Below are 24,566 nucleotides of genomic sequence, written 5' to 3'. Positions count from 1 at the left end.
ATTCTCTCTAATTGTGATGGTTAATACTGAGTGTAAACTTGATTGAAGGATGCAGTGTTGATCCTGGGTGTGTCTGTGAGGGTGTTGCCAAAGGAGATTAACATTTGAGTCAGTGGGCTGGGGAGGGCAGACCCACCCTTAATCTGGTGGGCACAATCTAACCAGCTGCCAGTAAATATAAAGCAGGCAGAAAAACGTGAAAAGGCGAGACTGGCCTATCCTCCCAGCCTACATCTCTCTCCTGTGCTGGATGCTTCCTGCCCTTAAACATCAGACCCCAAGTTCTTCAGTTCTGAGACTCCAACTGGCTCTCCTTGCTCCTCAGGTTTGCAGACAACCTACTGTGGGACCTTGTGGTCTTGTAAGTTAATACTTAATAAACTCCCCCCCCCCACCCGACACATACACACATATATATATCCTATTAGTTGTGTCCCTCTAGGGTACCCTAACTAATACACTAATAAAGTCCCTTTTATATCCACATATATCCTATTGGTTCCATCCCTCTGGAGAACCCTCACTAATACAGATTTCAGTGATAAAAAGAAAAAATATCCAATTTAAAAGTGTGCAAAAGATCTGAATATACATTTCTCTAGGGAACATACAAATGGCCAATAGTCACATGAAAGCTGTTCAACATCACTAGCCATAAGAAAAATGCAAATCAAAACCACAATGAAATACTACTTCATACCCACTAGGATGGCTATAATCAAGAAGTCAGAGATGATAATAAACAATGCAGAGAATAGGGAGAAACTGGAACTCTCATACACTGCTGGTGAGAATATAAATTGGTGCAGCTGGTTTGGAAAAAGTCTGGCAGCACCTCAAAATGTTAAACATAGAGTTACCATATGACCCATCAATTCTACTCCTAGTTATATACCCAAAAGAAGTGAAAGCATATGTCCACATAAAAACTTACACACAGATGTTCATAGCAGCATTTCATAATAGCCAAAAAGTAGGAAATAACCCAAATAAATGTCCATCAACTGATGAATGGACAAATTCAATGTCCTTTATCCATATACTGGGATATTATTTGGCAATAAAAGAGACGAAGCACTGACACATTACTGGTACAACACGGATGGAGTCTGAAAACATTATGCTAGTCAAATAAGTCAGGAACAAAGAACCACATGTCCACAATAGGCAAGTCTATTGGGACTAGGTAAATCAGGTTACCTAGGGATTCAGGGGAAGTCAGGGGATTACTGCTAATGAGTGTGAGGTTTCTCTTTTTTTTTAAACAGAGTTTTGCTCTTATTGTCCAGGCTGGAGTGCAATGGAGTGACTCGGCTCACCACAACCTCCACCTCCTGGGTTCAAGCGATTCTCATGCCTCGGCCTCCCAAGTAGCTGGGATTACAGGCATGCGCCACCATGCCCAGCTAATTTTGTATTTTTAGTAGAGACGGGGTTTCTCCATGTTGGTCAGGCTGGTCTCCAACTCCCGACCTCAGGTGATCCGCTTGCCTCGGCCTCCCAAAGTGCTGGGATTATAGGCATGAGCCACCACGCCCGGCCAGAGTGTGAGGTTTCTTTGTGGGGTATGAAAATGTTCCAGGTTGGGCACACTGGCTCACACTTGTAATCCTAACACTTTGGGAGGCCAAGGTGGGAGGATCACTTGAGCTCAAGAGTTCGAGACCAACCTGGGAAACATAGTGAGACCTTGTCTCTATCATTAAAAAAAAAAAAAAAAAAGTTCTAAAATTGATTATAATGGTAGTTGTCCAATTCGATGAATATACTAAAAGCCACTGAATTGTATACTTAAAATGGGTGAAATGTATGTGAATTATATCTCAATAAAGTTATTAACCATTTATGCCTGAGGTTGCAACTTTCTGAATTTTTGCAATCAGACGTTGGTGATGACCTTGAGCAGTGGCATATAAATAACTCTCACGTTTAGTGTCCCAATAATGGAGCACTAGGCATAAATGGGTTAACAGATACATTTTTCCTCTTGACTTTTTCTTTTACCATTTAACGTAAATAAAAATTTAAAAATCAAATCATTCTGAGAGAGAAATAAGTAGAACATATTCAAAACAATGTGCTTCCAACTCAGAAAGCATTTCCAAGGAAAAGTCCCAGGTACGCTGGGCCCCAGGCAGCAGTGATGGATTGAGCAGCAGTCTTGTAAAATGACCACATTCCAACATTCTAGGAGGCATGTCAATAATATCAACAGATGTAATTACAGCTTTTCTTTGCCACTGCTTCAATCCATTGGCAAAGATAACACACAACGATCATCAAAGTTACGAAGGCATTATCCTAAAAATACATGTTTTAATGTACATCTTTTTTTTTTTTTTTTTCCTGGAGATGGAGTCTCGCTCTGCTGCCCAGGCTGGAGTGCAGTGTTGTGATCTCAGCTCACTGCAACCTCCGCTGCCCGGGTTCAAGCGATTCTCCTTCCTCAGCCTCCTGAGTAGCTGAGATTACAGGGGTGTGCTACCACACCCAGATAATTTTTGCATTTTTAGTGGAGATGGGGTTTCACCATGTTGGTCAGGCTGGTCTCAAACTCCTGGCCTCTGATGATCCACCTGTCTCAGCCTCCCAAAGTGCTGGGATTACAGGCATGAGCCACCGCACCCGGCTTAATGTACATAATTGTATAAAAATATATATGTATATAAAATATCTAATCTCTTCACTTATGTCCAGTGCTACCAGTTCTCATGATGACATGTGTTGAAATCATTAATATTTTCTTTGATTAAATGGATTTAAAACACTTGCTAACACAAATACCTTAAAACTCCAGTTATAGGCAACTGTTTTATCTTGGTACTTTGACGTTACGATGTTCATTTTGTCTCCAATAAAAAAAAATAGTTACTCTGAACAATTTGAAATAAAACTAAGTTTCTTGATTATCTGTGGGCTTGAAAAGTTGCCTGGGAATTAAATTATTCAGTCTCAAATTCTGAAGTCTGGAAGACACTTGTGGAGATTCTCCCACCTGTTAGAAAAATTAAAATAACAAAGTTAATTTGGTAAAAATGTCGTCAGTCTACCCTATGTACTTGTATTCCTTCCGCTTCAGAAAAAGAAATCATGCACCTTCCCCAACCCTTGAAAGGCTTGAGCAACCAAAGCAATTGGCTATCAGCTCCTTGTAGGATCACATCTGCTTTGCTCACTGTGGTATCTCCAGCACCCAGCTCTGGGTCTGGCATTTAGAAGTAACTATGTACTGAATTAGTACATGTGTCTAACTTCTAAAGGTGTAGACAGAGCCCACTACATAATTTGGCAGCCCAGTCCAAAATTAAAATGATGGCCCCTTGTTCAAAATTAAGAATTTCAAGATGGTGATTACAGAACTTTTTTTTTTTTTTTTTTTTTAAAGTGTGGGCCTGAGTCTTGGAGGACTGCCCATGTTGCCTGCCCATGAAGTCAGTTCTGGATGCGTAAGATAAAACATTGCAATGCCACAGTCATATTCTTTGTGCTATTGATGATTCTGAAGTGGGCCAGTATCGTCATGATGAAGTTTCACCACCATAAAGAAATGAAAAGAGTAAGCACAATTCAATTATAGGAAAAGGGTCTTTTTTGGAATTGCCTCTCTTTTCTGCTCATGTCAAAAGCCTTATTCCAGGACCTCTGTAAGAGATGACAAGTTTAGTTTCAGAAAAAGATGTTTTCCTGAGATGGAAATTCTATCAAAGAGTTGACCTGGGGTACAGAATGGAACTTAGAATCAGCAGGCATTCTACTGTCCAAGAGGGGAAAAAGAAGATGACCCTCAGCCTCTTTTCCCAATCTGGTTAATGGTGCTGGATCCACCTGTATGCCTTAGCCAGAAGTCTTGGAGTTATCCTCAGGCCCAACCCCACCTGAATCCAACTGATCATTAAGTCCCATCAGCTCTATCCTTAGCATCTCTTCTCCATCCCCATTGCTACTACCTAATGTTAGAACCTCCTCGTTTTACCCAGGTTACTGAAATAATCTTTTGGCTGAGAACTCATTCCCTACTCTCTCCCTAACCATCATATCATCCACTAAACCTCAGTCAACGTCACCTTCATAAATTTCAATTCACAGAGCACTTAAAATGCTTCTACTGTTCTCAATTGCAACCAGAAGAATGTATGACCTCTTCAGAAGACCCTGTGTCCATCCTCCCTGCCAGTTCCTGTGTCTGCGGCCCATCCTCTCACTGCGCCCTGTGCTCCAGCCATGCTGTTCTACACCTGTAGTCTCCTAATGTGCCAGGACTCCACACACTGTGCCCTGTGTTAGACCGACTCTTAGAGAACCTTTTCCCTGTGCCATATCCATTTGGGGACAGAGGATATAAGTATTCCCCGTTTGCAACTCAGCCTGGTTCTGGCAGGTTACACCAGCACTCTCTCCCCTGGGTTCCCCCTGTGGCCCCTTCTTACCTTTATTACAGCCTTGGAAGCTTAAAGACTCAACTGAACAAGTCTGCTGCCAGCACTTAAAGCAATTCTTACACTTCTATTGGAACTACATTTGGAAATTATTTATAATCCCACCTTTTTTTTTTTTTAACACAAAATCCACTACCCAAATTAGATCCTCTAACTCATAAAACCAGAAAGCAAATGTCTTTGGGTTATTTCCTAAACTCAGAATAGGTCTCAATAGAAGCTTGCTTCCCTTATAAACATTCAAAAGGATCTTTTACTGCCTCGAAAGCAATTCCAAAAGGAATTGTCAAACTAAAGGGGGGCACTACAAGAATAAAAGTATGACTTTCAGTACAACCTGAAAGAACGATATTCTGAATGTCTGATTTTTTTAAAAAAAGTTTCATCGCCATATATTCATGCTCATATTTTGATCACTAAGCATTTTTGAGGTATTACCATGTGAACAGCAATTGTACCAAATGTTCTAGCAGATCAAAAATGATACGCTGTCCCCAAGAAGCTTGATTTACAGCGTCAAACAAGGTTACTGCAAGTGCAGTACAGAAGGGGTGTGTGCCCTCCTACAGGAGTTCAGAGAAAAAGAAGCCTTCAGGAACAACATAGAAACTGAGCTGGATTATAAGAAGAGAGGATGGCGTGAGGTGATCAGCTTGGAACTACTTTATCTTTCCTCTGCTATATATACCCAACGTACTACACCCATTCCTTCTGGTTCTCATGGAAAAAGGGTCCTCTGTCCCTAATCCTGTCTCAGGGCAACCCCTGTACTTATTCTCTTGATTTTTCCCATCTTACCCACGTCAGGACTCCAATTCTGCAATTATCCTCTCTCCCTGAATCATGAATCTCTGGTTCTCCATTGGACCATTCTAGCAACATACTAAGATGCCTTAATGGACCCATCCAAAGTAAACAAACCAATAAAGTTTTCCTTGACCACAAGTCCTCTATTCAGATACAACCACCTTTTCAGCAGCCCTCTTCAAAACCTACCTCCACTGCTTCCTCCACCCTTTTGGCTCCCATTCTCTCACCAGCCCCCTCAGTCCAGGCTTTTGTTCCCTCCCCACAGCCCTGGTTTTCCTTCTATCTCACTCACACTCCTTTTTAGTTCCTCCTCCTCTTCCAGATCTCTAAAAGCTGGGAATACCCCAGAATTCTGTCGTCAGGCCCCCTCCTCTATCTGCAGTCTCTCCTGAAATTAACTCACCTAGTCCTTTCAATATCACTACATGCCAATGATTCCCAAGTGGACCTTTCCTACCCTACTCCCTGCTGAGGCTCTAAACTCCTCTACCAACCACTGACTTACTCATCAAGTCCAGGTACATTTCCAATTAGTACCTTAAACAACAGCACGCCACAAGAGAACGCTTTATTTCCCCAAACGAGTTCTCCTCACATCTCTCCCATCATCTCAGGAAATGGCACTGCTATTCCGTAAATTGCTTTAGCCAGAAATCCAGGAATCATCCTGGATTACTTTCTCTTTTACCTCATCACATCTAATCAGAAAGTCATACAGACTCCATCTCCAAAATGCATCCACACTCCAACCACAGATTACCAGCCCCGCTCTTTCATTAGGCTCTCCCCACGATGACCTCCTACTGGTCTCCTCACTTCCCCTTCACTTTCCACAGTTCCCTCTCCACGGAAGCCAGAGGGATTGTTTATTTTGTTTGTATGTATGTACGTATGTATTTTTGAGACAGGGTCTCATTCTGTCACCCAGGCTGGAATGCAGTGGCACCATCACAGCTCACTGCAGCCTCAACCTCCTGGGGTCAGGTGATCCCCCCACCTCAGTCTCCTAAGCAGCTAAGACAACAGGCACCCAGCACCACCCCCAGCTAATTTTTGTTTGAATTTTTGGTAGAGATGGGGTTTCACCATGTTGCCCAGGCTGGTCTTGAACTTCTGGGCTCAAGTGACCCGCCCACCTTGGCCTCCCAAAGAGCTAGGATTACAGGTGTGAGCCACCGTGCCTAGCCTTGCTTTTTTTTTTTTTTTTTTTTTGAGACAGGGTCTTGGTCTGTCACCCAGGCTGGAATGGGATGCCACAATCACAGCTCACCATAGCCTGGAACTCCTGAGATGAAGCAATCCTCCTACTTTAGCTTCCTGGGTAGCTGGGACTACAGATATGCACTACCACGTTCAGCTAATTTTTTACTATTTTTGTAGAGATGGAATCTCACTATGTTGCCCAGGTTGGTCTCAAACTCCTGGGCTCAAGTGATCCTCCCGCCTGGCTCCTGAAGGTGTTGGAATTGCAAGTGTGAGCCACCACACCCAGCAGGGATTGTGGTTTTGTTTTTGAGACAGGCTCTTGCTCTGTCACCCAGGGTGGAGTACCGTGATGCAATCACAGCTCACTGCAGCCTCGACCTCTCAGTCTCAAGTGATCCTGCTGCCTCAGCCTCCTGAGTAGCTGGGACTATAGGTGCATGCCACCATGCCCAGTTAATTTTTGTATTTTTAGTAGAGATGGGGGTTCACCATATTACCCAGGCTGGTCTCAAACTCCTGGGCTCAGGCAATTCTCTCACCTCCACCTCCCAAAGTGCTGGGATTACAGGTATAAGCCACCATGCTGGGACTATGTTTAAGCAGGCATCAGATGATATCACACATCTGCTTCCAGCCCTCCAATGAATTCCCACTGCAAGCAGAATAAAATCCCAACTCATTCCTGTGGCCCTGCCCATCTCTCCAACACCAGCACCTGCACCCTCTTCCTCGCTCACTAGCCACCTTAGCCCGCCTTCCTCTTTGTTTTTTGTTTTGTTTTGTTTTGTTTTGTTTTTGAGATGGAGTTTTGCTCTTCTTGCCCAGGCTGGAGTGCAGTGGTGCAATCTCGGCTCACTGCAACCTCTACCTCCCGGGTTCAAGCGACTCTCCTCCCTCAGCCTCTTGAGTAGCTGGGATTACAGGTGCCTGCCATCATGCCTGGCTAATTTTTTGTATTTTTAGTAGAGAAGGGGTTTCACCATGTTGGCCAGGCTGGTCTCAAACTCCTGATTTCAGGTGATCCACCCACCTCGGCCTCCCAAAGTGCTGGGATTACAGGCATGAGCCACTGCACTAGGCCAACCTGCCTTCCTCTTTGAATGAAATCATTCCCTTTCCAGGCTTTGCATTATCTACATTCTCAGAGGCCCCCATGCTGGCTCCTTGATAACATTCAGTGCTCAGCTCATATGTCACCTTTTTAGGAAGGAATGACCTGGTCAAAATAGCACCTCCTGCCCACCAACCCCTGCCATTCCCTATGTCCTTGCCTTGTTTTTCATCTTCATAGACTCAATCTGAAATTTGATTTTCTCTTGTATTTATTGCCTATGCTGGAATGTAACGTCCACGAAGTCGGCACTGGTGTGCTTTCCTCCCTTAACATTTAGATCAGTGACTGGCAGGTTTTTATTTTTATTTTTTCAACTTTTTGCTAAATGTTTTTTTCAAATGCTGAATGAGAGGAGACAGAAAAAGGCATTCAAGATGAGGAACACAGCAAGAGTCAAAAGGAGGATGAAAAAGTTTGATTCATTTTAGTGAGTTGAAGACACTAGCTTGACAAAAGCAGAAAAAGCATAGTGGGAAATGAAATGTTGTTGAGAAAACTGGAATCAAACTGAGAAAGGTCTCAAATGCCAAGCTAAATAGTCTAGAATTTATGTTGTAGGCACCTGGGAGACACTAAAGCTTTTGAACAAAGAAATGAATCTTAATGGACACCTGAAGCCTTGAATACTACCAGACCCAAATGTATTGGTTTTTCCTATACATACATACCTATAAAAAAGGTTAATGTATAAATGGGAACAGTAAAAAATTAGCAACAATAACATAAAAAATAAAGCAATTCAGTAAAGTAAGGATCACTCGACACAAGCACTGCAATACTGAGACTTACTCTGATAACTAAGATGATGGCAAGTGACTAACGGGCAGGGAGTGTCCACAGTGTGGACACACTGGACAAAGGGAGGATTCATGGAATGAGATGGTGTGAGATTTCATCACACTGCCCAGAATGGCATGCAATTTAAAATTGACGAATTGTTTATTTCTGGAATTTTCCATTTAATATTTTTGGACCACGGTTGACCACGGGTAACTGAAACCTTGGAAAGCAAAACCATGGAAAAAGGGGAATGCTACATTATGAGAATGGGAACAAGAAAGGGGAGGGCAGCCAGGTCACCAATCATCCAAGAAGATGGCAGAGAGTGAAAGGAAAGCGAGTCCACGGTGATTCTAAAATTTTAAGCCATGTAACTAGGAAGATGGTGATTGACATGGAGAAATTGGAAGAGAGAGTAAGATTCTGGGCTGTAGTTCCAGAAAATCAATTTCTGGGAACAAAGATGCAGATTAGGCAGCTGGTTCATTAACTCCTCTTCAGTGCCAGAGCACTCAGCAAATCACCACATTACTGATAGCCGACTGTCTCCACCATGACAATCAGTGTGAGAGTGAGAACTGTCACTTACTTATCTCTAATTCCTGGTGCCTGAAATGTTACTATAGTCAAAACTTTGTTAGCCAAATCACTGGTGCCAAGGAGAGGGCTGAAACTGTGAGAATGAGTCAGTTCTCAAAGGAAAAAAGAACTGAGCTTTGGGGAGTTGTCTTCAGTTAGAGGCTGGAATGGAGAAAAGGAGTGAGGAAATGAAGGGGAGATCAGACAGTGAGGTAAGGGAAATTTGACAGAAATCAGAAAAACAATTGTTTTTAAGTCCAACAGCACAATGCAACACTAATAAAAGCACACAGTCATTTATAAGCACACTGAAGTTAGCGATATTTAAATAAAACTTGGGAACATGCAAACATCACTCCTACCATAAGAATTTTGCTTGGACTTTCATCATCATTCACACCACAGGTTCTTTTGGATGCTCGCGATTTTGGTAAATCATCATCTGCATCTACTCCATCAGGTGAAGATAATTGCCATCTTTCAGCAAAGATGAGCGTCCTCTCATCAGGTGAAGAGGCCTCGCTCCAGGTGACATCATTTGTCATGGTGTGGTCTGTGACTACAGGGAGTGGAGATGCTGACGGTGTGCTGGGTCCTCCACTGTCTCCAGAGCTCTTCTGTGGGGACTGAAAATCTGCTGGAGGTGCACCGCTAGAGGAGAGCTTACTTTGCAAGAAATGTTTCAAACGAGTTTTTCTAGGAAAACTGTTTTTCATAATGGCATTCCGGAGCTGAGACTCCTCTGCAATCACATACACTCGGCAGCGGCCCCTGGTCACGGCGGTGTAGACATGTTGCCAGTGCTGGCGGCCCGCCTTCCCCACCACATAGACAACTGTTTGCTCCTCGGATCCCTGGGAGGAAAAATATGGTGTGAAGACTAAATGCTATAAAATAGGTTCAGACAGTTTACAGACAAGGAAAGGAGACAAGTGTTCAAAGTGCTCTCCAGCACTTCTACCTGGCCAGACTATTATTATGTGTCCATTTTATGGGTTCCATTTTTATTCATCCTCCAAGAACTCTAAACACACTGCTAAACATGCTGCTAAGTTCAGGTTTCACAGGTCCACAACTGGCTTGTAGAAACCCAGCAGCAAATTTTAAAGACTGCATGCAGTATTAAATCTTTCCTAATAAAAGACTGAAATGATGGTACAGGCTTCATGTGTAAATGTGTTAACCCATTATTACATATAATGGCAAAATATGAAAACTTTAAGTAGCCAGTAATAGGTAAATATATAGATATATTATATATAAATATATGTATATAAAATATTACATGTAATGATAAAATATGGAAATTTTAAGTAGCAACTAATAGGTGAATATATATTATATACTTATATATATAATATATACACAGTTGACATACTATTTTGTGAACATCAAAGATACTTTAAAGCAACATTTTAAAAACCATATATATATCTATATATAGATAGATACACACATACATACAGAATGGTCACAACTGTATAGCAATATAGTTACTCTGATCCAAAACAAGTATATAAAAAAAGAACATAGCTATGTACAATGAAACAAAACAAATCACAAAAAAGGAGAGAAATTCTACCAAATTTTTTATTAATGTCTCCAAATGGAGGGCCTATGGATGATTTTTTTTTCCTCCTACTTGTCTGTATTTTTCCATTGTTGGGCAATTTATTTCTTTTATCAAGATAAACAAAAAAGAAAACAATGAACCTTTGTCTTTTAACAAAAAATTGGATAGGCAAGAAAAACACTCAATGTCACCATGTAACTGTAAGAAAACAATTTCAAGTTTGAGGGCTATTCTTAGTCCTACATTCTGAGATCAGCGGATCCAGTGCCAACACAGACAAAGAAGTGGTTTGTACCATTATCTCCCCCACTGCTCTGACACTGCTCCTGCCAAAGGAAAAATTGTGGGAAGACAACTGACAAGATGGGGCAAGTAAAAAATACACATCCACTGCAAATAAACTCTTGCTCAGCAAGCTCTTCTGTCTCCGTAGACAGAGAGTTTGAAGCAGCTCCTCATATTGTAAAAGTTTGATAAACACATCTTTCCGATGTTGCTGGGTCTCAGAAATTGACATAAATGGTATTTGATTACATACATTTCCACAGATACGTGGCACCACTCTTCACCTTGGACTTTATATTGTGCATTCTCAAATATGAAAATGTCTACCTAAACTCAGCTAACCTAGTTCTTAATTATCAAGCAACACTGAGAAAAACATAGTAATAATAGTAGATATACTATTATTACTTAATGCTCTCATTTTCAGTCTCCCTGTACCTTCTCTTGCCCAATCCATCATCCTCATGGCAGCCACAGTGATATTTGTAAAATGCAAATCCAATCATATTAGATGCTGCTTAAAACCTCTAATGGTTCACAGGGACTCCAAATAAAGTCCTAACCCCTTAATGTGTTTGTAAAGCCCTTCAAGAGCCAGCTTGGCCCTGCTCCTCTCCCTACCTTTTTCCCTTTCTTTTCCATGAACCATGCTCCACCCAGCACAAGGGACTTCCAGGTCCTGTCAGCATTCCTCAGTCCATGGCCTCAATTTGGCCGATGTCTGGAGTAGCCGCCCCATCTATTACTCTCCAGCACCCTGTACTTCCTCTCTATCACAGGCTGTACTGACCCTAAGCTCCGTGAAGGCAGAGCTTCACCTTTATCCTACTCACTGTTCTTTCTCCACTGCCTCACTGAGTGAATGATGATTAAAAATTAAAATGTCATGCTACAGGAGCCAAAGGTCTGCTGTCCCTGGAATGTTGCACCCCAAGATGGTACTTAAGTCTACCTCAGAAAGTAAGACATAGACACCTAACTTCACCTTGATAACCTGCTATAAATAATTTCCCCATTGCTTTAAATCTCCCTTGAAAATCAGAACTGTCAAACTTCTTAAGGAGGTAAGTTTCCTATATTTACTTTTAATTATGTATATGTCTATTCTATAAATTGGTTCTACAACTCAACCACTTGTATGAAGAGCCACAAAACCTTCAACAGCTCCCCATTTCACTCAGGTAAAAGCCAAAGTCCTTAAAATAGTCTAGAATAGCACTGTCCAATACAAACATAAAACAAGTCATATATGTAGCTTAAAATTTTCTAGTAGTCTCATTAAAAAAGAAATGGATAGAATTAATGTTAATAATATACCTGTATTTTACTTAAGCTAACATACCCAACATATCATCATTTTAACATATAATCAATATTAAATTATTAATAAAAGACTACATCTTTGAAATTCTATATTTTATATACCCAGAACAGTTCAATTTGGATACTACATTTTCATCAGAAATACTTAATCTATTTCTAGAGTTCATAAAATTTGTAGTTGAAAAAGAAGATTCACATACCCAAGTTATTCCAAACATAGTTTTTCCAACATACAGAAGTTTTCCAATGACTGTATCTAGTAACTTTTGTTTTGTATATTTGTTTTTGTTTTTGAGACAGGGTCTCACTCTGTCACCCGGGCTGGAGTGCAGTGGCGCAATCTCAGCTCACTGCAGCCTCCAGCTCCCAGGCTCTGGAAATCCTCCCACCTCAGACCCCCGAGAAGCTGGGACCATGGGTGCATGCCACCATGTCTGGCTAATGTTTTGTATTTTTTGTAGAGATGGGGTTTCACTATGTTGCCCAGGCTGGTCTTGAACTCCTGGGCTCCATTGACCCGCCCACCTCAGCCTCCCAAAGTACTGGGATTACAGGTGTGAGACACTGTGCCCAGCCTAGTATCCATTTTTAAAATTAAAATTTAGTTTTTCAGTCACTCTAGCCACATTTCCAGTGCTCAATAGCTACATGTGGCTAGTGGCTAACATACTGGATAGTGCAGGCCTTCAAATGCCCTAGGAGGTGACCTGGCCCCACCATCCTCCTGCCTTCTTTACCTCATATTAATTTTCCTGTCTCATTTCCTGTCAGTCTCCCACAGTGGCCACCTTGCTATTCCTGCTTCTCAACTATACCAGACAGACTCTCACCTTAGAACCCTGCTCTTGGCTATTCCTCAACCTAGAATGCTCCTGTCCCAGATACTCACATGGCTAACTTCTTTTCCTTCTTCAAGTCTTTGGATAAAATGTTATCTTCTCAATGAGGCTTACACCGACATTCTATTTAAAATCACAATTGCACCCACTCCTATCTCTTTTCCACAGGATTTGCCACCTTCTAACATAACACAGAGTTTTTGTTCTTGTTTTTGTTTTTATTTTCTTTATTTTTATGATCGTGTCTGTCTCTATCCCTTTCTCCACCAAATTTAAGCTTCACAATGGCAAGAATCTTTGTCTGTTTTATAGACTGACCTGTACCAAACACCAAGAACAGAGTCTGACTCAGTAAGTATTTGTTGAACTGAATTGAACTTGGAAGAAACAGTGTGTTGATATAACAATCGTGAATGTTCTTAGAGCTAAGAGATGCTACTTCAACCATGAAATAAGAACCAGAAAGATATCTACTCCAACCTCAACCTGGTAATAATAAAGACACCTTTACTCTTCATTCGTTCTTATAAAAAAACTGGATTATAAATTTAAGGAAATCTCTCAGAAAATAGAGCAAAGTGATGAGAAGGAAAATAGGACAGTTTGATAAGAAATTTAGGTAACTAGTTCTGGAAGTCTAATATGCACATATTAGGAATTCTAGAGAGACAGAACAGAGGAAACTGAGAACAAGAAAATTTCCTAAAGGTGAAGGATGGCATCATAGAGATCCACGGAAGAAATTCTTCAGGACCCAGAGCCAGAAATATTATACTTTTACTCTGTCTTTACCTGGGGAACTTTGGTCTGAAGGGAACTAAAAGCCAAATCTGCAATCAACATTAGCAAACAGGGAAGCGGGCATGGCTGCATTCCAACCACCTCTGGCAAGAACCATTTTATCATCCTTACCTTTATTTTTCACTTGACATCCTTTATATATATATATACTTTTTTTTTTTTTGAGATGGAGTCTCCCTCTGTTGCCCAGGCTGGAGTGCAGTGGCACAATCACAGCTTGCTGCAACCTCTGCCTCCCAGGATCAAGTGATTCTCATGCCTCAGCCTCTCAAGTAGCTGTGTTTAGAGGTGCCCACCACCATGCCCAGTTACTTTTTTTGTATTTTTTAGTAGAGATGGGGTTTTACCATGTTGGCCAGGGTTGGTCTTGAACTCCTGACCACAAGTGATCCACCCACCTCAGCCTCCCAAAGTGCTGGGATTACAAGCGTGAGCCACCACACCCCACCCTTTTTTACCTTTAAAAAAAAAAAATCAGCTGAATTGTGGGCATTTTTAACAAGCCATTTCAAATTCTTTTTGGAACCGAGATGGTGTAAGTTAATAAATAAAGCCCCACCCACTTAAAAAAAACAAAACTCTATGCTAATTAATGTTTGTTTACTAGTAGAAAATTTGGGCTGACCTAAATTTTTCTGCATAAAAATGAGGGTTGGGCTGGGTGCAGTGGCTCATTCCTGTAATCCCAGCACTCAGGAGGCCAAGACAGGCAGATCACGAGGTCAGGAGTTCAAGACCAGCCTGACCAATATGGTGAAACCCCGTCTCTACTAAGAATACAGAAATTAGCCAGCCGTGGTGGCATGCGCCTGTAATCCTAGCTACCCGGGAAGCTGAGGCAGAAGAATCACTTGAACCTGGGAGGCGGAACTTACAGTGAGCCAAGATCGTACCACTGCACTCCAGCCTGGGCATCACAGCAAGACTGTCTCAAAAAAAAAAAAAAAAAAAAAAAAAGAGGGTTGATGCAACCTCTTCATTAAAGCAACATACCAACAGCAGAGAAGGAAGCTCAAAACAAAGAGATAAATAAGAGAGTCACTAATAACAGATGAGAATACAAGGGTATTAAAATAAAGCATAAAGGCAAGTTGCACTAAACTCAATATGCTGTCCTAGAACAGCAAAAGGACATTAATGGAAAAACTGGTGCAATTCGAATATGCATAGTTTAGTTAGCAGTCTTACAGCAATAGTAATTTCTTAGTTTTGACGAATATGCCATAGTTATAAAATGTTAAACACCAAGGAAAGCTGGGTGAAGGGTATATGAAAACTCTCTGTAGTATCATTCCAACTCTTCTGTAAACCTAACAATATTCCCACATAAGTTGGGAGGGGGGAAAAAACGTTGCCTCACGAAGATGGAGGGAGAGGATACATTTGTCAAAACTCATCCAACTTTATAACGAAACTGTATGCAAATTATACCCCACAAAGTTGATAAGGCCAAAAATAAAAAATAAAAGCTAGTTGCAAAAGTATAGAAACATGATAATACCATTTACATAAGCCTCAGTAACACAGAAAACAATCATCTTTATTGCTTCTACATGAAAAGGAGTGATATATACCAAATTCAGGGCAGAAGTCACTTTGGAGGAAGGCGGGAAGCAGGCCCAGTAGGGCAAGGCAAGTGAGGAATTCACCTCCAGTACAAAATTTAAGGGGTTCCCAAGAAACTCAGCAATCAAGATAAATCAAGACATTTTAATGTAACAGTTTTGTAAATCAAAATTAAGGCACAAAAGGATCCATGATGAACAAAATATCAGAATTTAACCAAAGATAAGATGAGTACAGTGCCATGCCAAGCCATACTGGAGACTCAGCCAGGGAGGGGAAGACCCGAAGGAGGAGGCTTTACCTATGATGCCTTCGTTTCTAAAAATAAAGAGAGCTCTGGAGCAAAAAAGAGCAAAAGGGTGGCGTCTTCTATATTATGTTCTGTACTTTTGTGTATTTTGTTTCCTAATTTTTGTTTCCTAATAAGTGCAACAAAAAATTACGAAAACAATGCAAGGTGCTCTAAGGTTGGTAAATTATTTAAAGGGTTTTATAAAAGTCTCCTCTTACCTGAAAAGTGTGAATAGTTCTTGCCCATGCATGTTTTATGCGACAATATTTCATTAGTTTCTTAAAATCCACAGTTACTTCCAGGCCAGCCATATTATTAATGGTCAAAGATCTTCTCTTTCCAAAAGTTACATCAGTTACATCCTGTCACCAGAAACAAAGAACTATTTTGCATACCTTCAAATACGTTCAAAGATACTCTATCTTTGGGTCAAACATAAAATATAAGAATTACAATTACTATCAAGAATTTCAAAAGGCTTAAAATTTGCATTTCAGCACAAACTGAATATATCTATACCTAAATATTTTAATAAACACAAACAGAAGTTTTCAGTCTTTGAAACTTATCTTCAATTTGACTCTGTGAAGAACAGTCTGTTATTTCTTATTCTGAAGTCTATACATTCATTTCTTGTATTGACTACATAAGTCTGAGTAGATTCTTTGCAGTTTTACTTTTCCTCACAGCTTTCAATGAGGGTATCTACACTGTGAGAACAAATACAAGGCAACCACTTCTATAGTTTCTACATTTAAGCAGCAACAAAGGAAATGATGCTTTTTAAAATATATGTCTCATTTATGCCTTGTTTTTTGTTACTCAAGTACTTCAATTTTATTAAAAATGTTTCTTCATAAAATCTTCCAGAAAATACAAGAAGAAGCACTTCCCAACTCATTTTATGAGGCCAGTATTATTCTGATATTAAAGCCAGACAGGATATTACCAGATAACTACCCATATCCTTCATAAACATGGATGCCAAAAATCCTTAACAAAAAATCATGAAACAAGAATGTCAACTGATATCATTAGATTCTGAATCAATCCTAGGACAATAAAATAACCAAACATATCTCTAATTAGTTAAAAGATATTATCTTCTGTTTTCACTTACATTTGTTATGAAAAATATTTCTCCATTGCACAGTCGAACATTACTTTCAAAGTCATGCTTATTTTTAGCAAAATCATGAAGAGTACCAGAAAAGTCTTCACCACTGGCATCTAGATCATTATTTTGCTGACTTCCAGAGAGATTTTCAGGTAGTAAGTCTGAGAGGTATGCATTCCTGGTACAACAAATTTTATCACCAATTCCAAATACAAGTCTATTCTGATGGTCTCTGGGATAGAAAATGATAATTATAATCAAAGTTTGGAAAGTCTCCATTTCACTTGTTCAAACATTAACTCCTACTCAGACTCGTTTCAATTCTCAGAATAATTTCCATATTTTATTTACAACACTTTCATTCTCCAATGGGCAACAAGAAATCAGGCTCCCATAGCTGTCATCTGATTTATACATACTCCCTGCAACACCTCAAACTCAATGACATTTCCCAGTCAAATTTTTGCAAGTTAGAAATTTTGGCTTAAATGCTGATGTCTCTTTCCCCTTATATTCTAAAGGTTAACACAAATTTTGATTTTTTTTTCTTTAAAATTAATCCTCTGCTCTCCAATCTCTCTTATCATTACCCTATTTGAGGTCTTACAGCACTTATACACATTTCTATTATAATAATTATGGCACTACATCAGTACAACAGCAGCAAACTGAAGAAGTGGTGGTGATAGGCCAGCTACTACGCTAACTGCTTTAGGTACATTATTTCATTTCATTCTTACCACAGCTCAGTAAGGGAAATTCTGTGTCCATATCCACTTTTATAGACATGGGAGAGGGAAACGACCTGGCCCATCATCACAGTTACTGGGACCCTGGGTATATGGCCTCAAGCCCATGCTTTCTGGCCTCTTGTTGGGCTACCTGACAGATTTTTGTGTAACTTCCCTCAGCAGACAGGCACTCCACCTATACCTTATACATATCTAGGATGTCTATACTTAGTGCAAAGCAGGTATTTGTCAATTCAAGAGAAATGAATTAATTTTTCCTACGTATGACCACAGTGGCTTGTCTACACTCATATTTCTCTGATAGACACTCACTAAGTTGCTCTCTGCAGGCACCCTGTTGCTAAGATTCTCAGAAACACTACACACATAATTTTTAAAATTCCCCTGAGCTCCTCATGCTCATCTTGGAGAAGCTGAAGGCTGCCAAGGTTGAAACCAAAAAAATTTCACTCCTAATTTTTCTTCTTATTCCACTCATTACTAAAATGTCAATTCCCAAGGATGTATTCATATATTGTATTTAATTGAAGAGATCATTATATTTCACAAATGGGAAAAAACCTATTTTGGGAATATATGTAAATAGGTGACAAACATCAAAGCAAAGAAAAAAACAGCAAATCGAAGGACTGTCTTTAAAAGTTTCAGTTCTCGAAGACACTCACTTGGTGAGGTGGCCTGTGTAGTGTTTGCAGCAGCAGTCGTTAATTAGATCACAGTCTTGCCTGAAACACACGAAAATGCAGGGGTCACCTTAATGGCAACTGCTACAGGTTTACTTTTGTTATCAGCAATTATGACATACTAGATTCTACAAAACGTTTCCAGGACTTTCTCCAGGAAATAGTATTTTTCTAGTTTTTATCTTTTTTTATATATATATATATTTTTTTTTTATTGTTATACTTTAGGTTTTAGGGTACATGTGCACAATGTGCAGGTTTGTTACATATGTATCCATGTGCCATGTTGTTTTGCTGCACCCATTAACTCATCATTTAGCATTAGGTATATCTCCTAATGCTGTCCCTCCCCGCTCCCATCTTTTTTTTTTTCTTTTTTTTTTTTTGAGATGGCGTCTTGCTCTGTTGCCCAGGCTGGAGTGCAATGGCGTGATCTCGGCTCACTGCAACCTCCACCTCCTGGGTTCAAGTGATTCTCCTGCCTCAGCCTCCCAAGTAGCTGGGATTACAGGTGTGCGCCATGATGCCTGGCTAATTTTTGTATTTTTAGTAGGCAGGGAGGTTTCACCATGTTGGCCAGGCTGGTCTCAAACTCCTGACCTCAAGTGATCCGCCCGCCTCAGCCTCCCAAAGTGCTGGGATTACAGGTGTGAGCCACTGAGCCCAGCCTGTGGTTTTTATCTTAGCATAAGTTTTTGTTCCATTCAGAGTCCCTATGAGCTTCTAAATATAATACTTGGTGGAAAGAGCTCTGTTTAAAAAGTGCCCTCTGCCATGTCTAACAAAGACATACCCCAAAATAAGAAAGAGAATTAACAGTGATGAAATATTGGAATCTCCCATCCAAATAGGATCTATATTAATTAGTTATGAGACTTAAAAGCTAGATTAAAAACATTAAAATATTATAAATGCTTTACCTTCTAAATGCAATAAATTGTGATGTTTTTGCATTTTGTAAGTCATTTTCTTGCAGTAAAGTTTTAACTGCAGAATATAAACCTAATAATTCAAGAGAAAAAAGTTAACACAGAAAATCACCAAATTATAACACAATTTCTATGAAGAAACTAATTTGGAATTCCTGCTAAGGGCCCTGGGAAAATACTCACCAAATGGAATACAAGTTCACCATGGAAATGTCAACCTCATTCCCCACATCAGCCAGGGCAATAGGAAAGAGAATGGAAAGTAGGGTTTCAAGACAACCCACCCTCAACAGAGAGGTCAACCCCTGGCCAGGACAGTTCCCCATTTGTAACAGACTCACTGTGTATTTGCTGATGGTTTATGAACACTGAATTTAAGAAATAAACAAGAGTACAAAGTGTGTAACAGCATGACTAATGTAAAACTTCCTGTTTTAAGTCCTTGTGATCATGTTAGTAATGAGTTAGAACTTGACAATATACAGGCCTTACATGTTATATCACTTAATATGCAGGACACCCACGTGTGGTAGGTGCTGTTATATTCAGAGCTGATATTCAACTGGCACATACTTGTATAAAACATAGCAATACTTCCATATTAGCTGGAAAACAGCCACTCCCCTAACAACACAATGCTCTACTCCCCACCCCAACCATCTCTTTCCTTCTCTGCAGACCTCCCCATGATCTAGCAACTAAAAGGTTAACCCTGGCATAGTAGGGGCATCCATTCCAATGGTGCTCATGTCCTATAGCCATTGGGTAGTCTGACTTCTGATGACATCCATATTATGAATGTGAAAACTAAGGCTCATGGAAGTACAAGCATTTTCCCATGTATGTTTCCCTAGTAGCAGATGAATCACAAGGGAATGAAAAAGCCCATGCCCTGCTCTGGGAAGACAAACTTAGCTGCCTGCTGAGCCCTTCATTTTTCAGATGAAGGGAGGATTACCGCTAGAAAACGGACAAGACTCAGCTCACCCTCAACCAACCCCTGGCTTCCAGAGCAGGAATTCCCAAGGGTCTCCCAGCATACTGTTCTTTTTCACATGTACAGGATGGCACTGTTCCATACCTTTTTTCACTTCCTCCACATCTTGCAGATCAATATGTACAATGTATTTTATTGATTCTAAGATATACATTTTTCTCACATTTTAGCATCTCTGAAATTCTAGCCCAAATATGAATCCTGTCTTAGGTCTTAGTACTTTGTAATAATGGGCATAATTTACTTAATAACTTAATTATTAGTGAAAAAGTACTATATGCTTCTCTAAGGAATATTTACTCAATTTCCTTGAAGAAGAGACTAATTTTCCAGCAGAAGTTTTTAATTTAGAAAAGCACTATCAGTTAAGCTCTGCTACCAGTCTAAAATGGACAACTTTTTTTAAAAGTACATTCTCATTAATGCAAAGAATGGGTACCAGAAATAAAATCAACAATATTTTAGGTAGAATTAAGTGAAGTGGTAAAGAAAGAGATCTATTTAACTAAGTCTCATTTTCCTCACCTGTAAATAGGACCTACTATTAACTAAGCTGTGAGAATAAACATTAGCTATTAATTATTTAACATACATTTCTAAGTCACAAAACAATATGCAGCTTATAAACCAATTTGTGTAAAACTGAAATAAATATGTTTGTATATGGATATAATAAGGTTAAAAGGATAAACACCAAGCTTTTACTATGTGCGTGACCTTCATGGGATTGCCCTGGGGTTAGAAGAGAAAGGAAAATTACCAGGGAACATTAATTCTTACTTCAAACATTCCTGTATTACTGACTTTTTTTTTAAAGAGTATAAATTGTTTATCCAAACCATTGGCCCCCACAATCTAAAGCAATCCTGCAACAGATTTAATCAGTCACTAGTAAGTATTTAGTTAGGTCTACTTGATTCTTTGTACTCTGATGTTTGAAAATGTATTTGTTCACTTTTTAATTATCTGTTTCCCACACTAGAATGAAAGCACAATAACCTCAGGGACAATTTTTTTTTTAATCTTTTCCTGGTGCTTTGTCTATTGTATCTAGTATATAACAGGAGTTCAATAAGTATTTGCTGAATGAAAAATAGAAAGAAAAATATAGTTTCTACAATAAACAAACAAAAAAAAGCACATTATAGACTACTATGTGTGATCGCCATTTATTTAAATACATTGTTGTAACATGTGAATGATCACTAACCCAAGGGAAGTGAGACTGGGGACACACACTAAGGGGAAAAGGCTGACAGATAAAGTTGTCTGCATTACTTTCACATACACAGTGAAAGTGGTTAAGTGGGAAGGATATACCTTTGAGAACAGTGGCAACTACAAAAAGTCCTCCATAATAATCATTTAAACCTTTACTAATTCGATTTTGAGAAAACCATTACACCATTTTTAAAAGGTTTGCTAGGTGAGTTTATAATGAAAATAAAGATCAATAGATAGGTTCAATCTATTTAAATAAATTCACTTGCAATAGCTAATTTAATAACATCTATTAGTCACAACAAACTGACATGTATAGAGTGTCTCATACTGATGAATGCCCTCAACCCTCATAATAGCTCCACAGGGAGTTCCACTATGGTTCCCATTTTACAGATGGTTAAGTGACATGACACAGGTCATACACATAAAGGAGACGACTTCCTGTCCCACACTCTTTCTCAACCCTGTCCTGTTGTCATCCTAACATCCATAATTAGAAGCCATGCTTTTACCTATTTTATAAAACAGAACTATTAGGAATTAAACTTGGCAACAGTTTGACAGTCACAATTTTTGTTTCAGAAACAAAATAAAACTATTTGCTTTTATTAGCATTGAGTATTTGTATTCAAAATAAATGTATTTGCTTTTCAAATAGCAAGCAAGGAAAAACTTCATTAATTAAGACTTGCTTTCTCCTAAATGAACCTGAATTATTAGGGCTTTGCTTTATTTTAAACAAAATCATCTACATCCATGTATTCACTCAACAAAATTTACTGAGCATTTATGTGTCAAGAGCTTACCTCTTTACAAAATTCTAGAGTGTTCTGCTTTTGATGAGTACTAAGTTAGTTCATTTATTTTCAATGTCTCATTTTTTTTTGCTAGCAATATTTCTCTTTACCATCAAAGAAAATTATAACTAGTCATTTAATAACTATGTTACAAAACTTAAATACTTATACTTAACCCTACATCTCATAGAAGTTTATACTTACAAGAGTGATGATTAGTTTTAGATGACTGAGAACTGGCATCCTCTTCTGGGAGCCTGACAAAAATAAATGTCTTATCTTGAATTGAGATGGGTAATGTTGGATTATCAGAAATATTTAGTTCTGCATCAAATTTTGGAAATTGGCGTCTTGAGATTCTTGAATAAAGATAACACACACACACACACACACACACACACACACACACACAAAGAACATTATCATCCAAAAATGTCTTCATATATGATCAGAGCTAATGTCCTTATAATAATTAGCATCTATTAATAGATAACAGAGAGCAAAGGTCATCCAGGTATGCATTATAAATAGTTAAATGGTTTTATAATAGAAGACAATAAAGTTATGGTACTACACGTTAGCAATCAGTCCTTAGCAAACTAAAAAGATCAGGAAAAAAAAATTATCAGAGGATTTACTAGGCACCATTCTGAACACCTGGTCTATTTATCTCTAGACCACAAAAGAACCATGCAAGGAAGGTATTATCCTTATTTCACAGGTAAACAATGTGAGGTTTAGTCAAGTATAGTGGGTTGCCCAAGGCCACAATAATAGAAAACAGGAGAATTGGGAGGCAAATAGGCCCATCTGACTCCATATCCCTTTCTATATAAATTAATTTGGACTGGTTCAGGCCTTTTCCATATGTTTACACTACATTCTCCTTTCTTCTCTGTATATTCTACATATAATCCCACTTTCCCAACTGAACCAAGTATCCACATCTAGTTGCTTCTATTCCTTCCTCATCCTTCTTTCATTCTTATATTTTCCGAGACTAGCACATCATATCAGAAAACAGAGTAAGTAAAGTATGGTTATTTGGAAGAAGACTGACTCCTCGAACAGAACTAACAGCAGCCTGGTTATCAGAGGTGGTAGTACCCTGCTGTGTCTTCTTCACCCTTTCCCAAACAAAGTGGAAAGGAACAGAGAGGGAATGAGGCTGTTCTTGCTGGCAATAGCCCAGATTTAATTGGGACCTTAAGAATCATCATAGATTTCCTGTTTTGCTTCTGACCCAAGGCATGTAGCACCTTCTATCTCTAGGAGCGTTTCCCTGGTATATAGCAGGGATCCTTCATAGTCAATAAATATTTGAGGATTATGATTAAGATGAAATGATGAAAGGAGCACAGCTAGAACCAAATGATATTGAAAAAGTTACTAAAAGGAACTCCTGAGTTTCAGATAAAAGTGAGTTCTGAGAAATCTAATATGCTTTAGATTCCTCCAAGTTTCTCGGACTTTAAAATGATCTACCAAAAATGGGGTGGCCTTTAGGTAGAAGCAGAAAGATTACAGGAAAAGGATATTCTACATCCAACTCCATTAGTTTTCTTAATGTCTTAATATGAACCCATACTGTCTACCCTATTCCTGTCAATTCCTCCTCTACTCCCACAATTTTGTCCAAGGTAGACAGAGGCTTAGAGAAAGTAGGTTTTGAATATTCTAGTTCAAGCTTGTCTGGCCCACAAGCCACATGAGGCCAAGTATGGCTTTAAATGCAGTCCAACACAAATTTATAAACTTTCTTAAAACATTACGAGATTTTTTACGATTTTTTTTTTTTTTTTTTGAGACAGAGTCGCGCCCTATCACCCAGGTTGGAGTGCAATGGTGCAATCTCGGGTCACTGCAACTTCTGCCTCCAGGGTTCAAGTGATTCTCCTGCCTCAGCCTCCCGAGTAGCTGAGATTACAGGTGCCCACCACCACGCCGAGCTAATTTTTGTATTTTTAATAGAAATGGGGTTTCACCAGGTTGGCCAGGCTGGTCTCAAACTCCTGACCTCAGGTGATCTGCCTGCCTCATCCTCCCAAAGTGCTGGGATTACAGGCATGAGCCACCGCACCCAGCTTATTATTATTATTATTATTATTATTATTATTATTATTATTATTATTTTAGCTTATCAGCTATCATTAGTGTTAGTGTATTTACGTAGGGCCTAAGACAATTCTTCTTCCAGTGTGGCCCAGGGAAGCCAAAAGACTGGAAACCCTTCTAGTTTCTGCTACATCCTACTTAGATGTTCAAGCAACAAAACATTTTGTAAAAAAGAGTAAAAACCAGATATACATTTTGGTACAATGACTAACATAGACTCAGTATTCAAAGGTCCCATTATATCTAGAGATTTTAATACAGTCGCATCGATTAATGATAGTGATATGTTTTGAGAAAAGCATCATCTGGCAATGTTCATCGTTGTGTGAATAGCAAAGAGTGTACTTA

The 24,566-nt window shown here is 39.3% G+C and overlaps 1 protein-coding gene across 2 annotated transcripts in view; it reads right to left on the bottom strand.

The window, feature by feature from the left end:
• Positions 1 to 411: 411 nt before the first annotated feature.
• HELB (DNA helicase B) overlaps positions 412 to 24,566 on the bottom strand; it is a 38,449-nt gene continuing 14,294 nt past the window's right edge. For both annotated transcript variants that reach the window (XM_032170672.2, XM_058425641.1), the window contains exons 7-13: positions 22,308 to 22,462; positions 19,077 to 19,158; positions 18,139 to 18,198; positions 16,725 to 16,953; positions 15,823 to 15,966; positions 9,288 to 9,779; positions 412 to 2,995 (exon numbers count right to left, since the gene is read on the bottom strand). In XM_032170672.2, the coding sequence (XP_032026563.1) occupies positions 2,894 to 2,995; positions 9,288 to 9,779; positions 15,823 to 15,966; positions 16,725 to 16,953; positions 18,139 to 18,198; positions 19,077 to 19,158; positions 22,308 to 22,462 (1,264 nt within the window). In that variant the 3' untranslated portion in view covers positions 412 to 2,893. The remainder of the gene's footprint in view (positions 2,996 to 9,287; positions 9,780 to 15,822; positions 15,967 to 16,724; positions 16,954 to 18,138; positions 18,199 to 19,076; positions 19,159 to 22,307; positions 22,463 to 24,566) is intronic.

This window comes from Hylobates moloch, unplaced genomic scaffold (assembly GCF_009828535.3).
Source record: "Hylobates moloch isolate HMO894 unplaced genomic scaffold, HMol_V3 SCAFFOLD_12, whole genome shotgun sequence".
Taxonomy (NCBI): domain Eukaryota; kingdom Metazoa; phylum Chordata; class Mammalia; order Primates; family Hylobatidae; genus Hylobates; species Hylobates moloch.
Note: the sequence above shows the minus strand (reverse complement) of the source record. Positions and strands in the feature narration are given on the sequence as shown.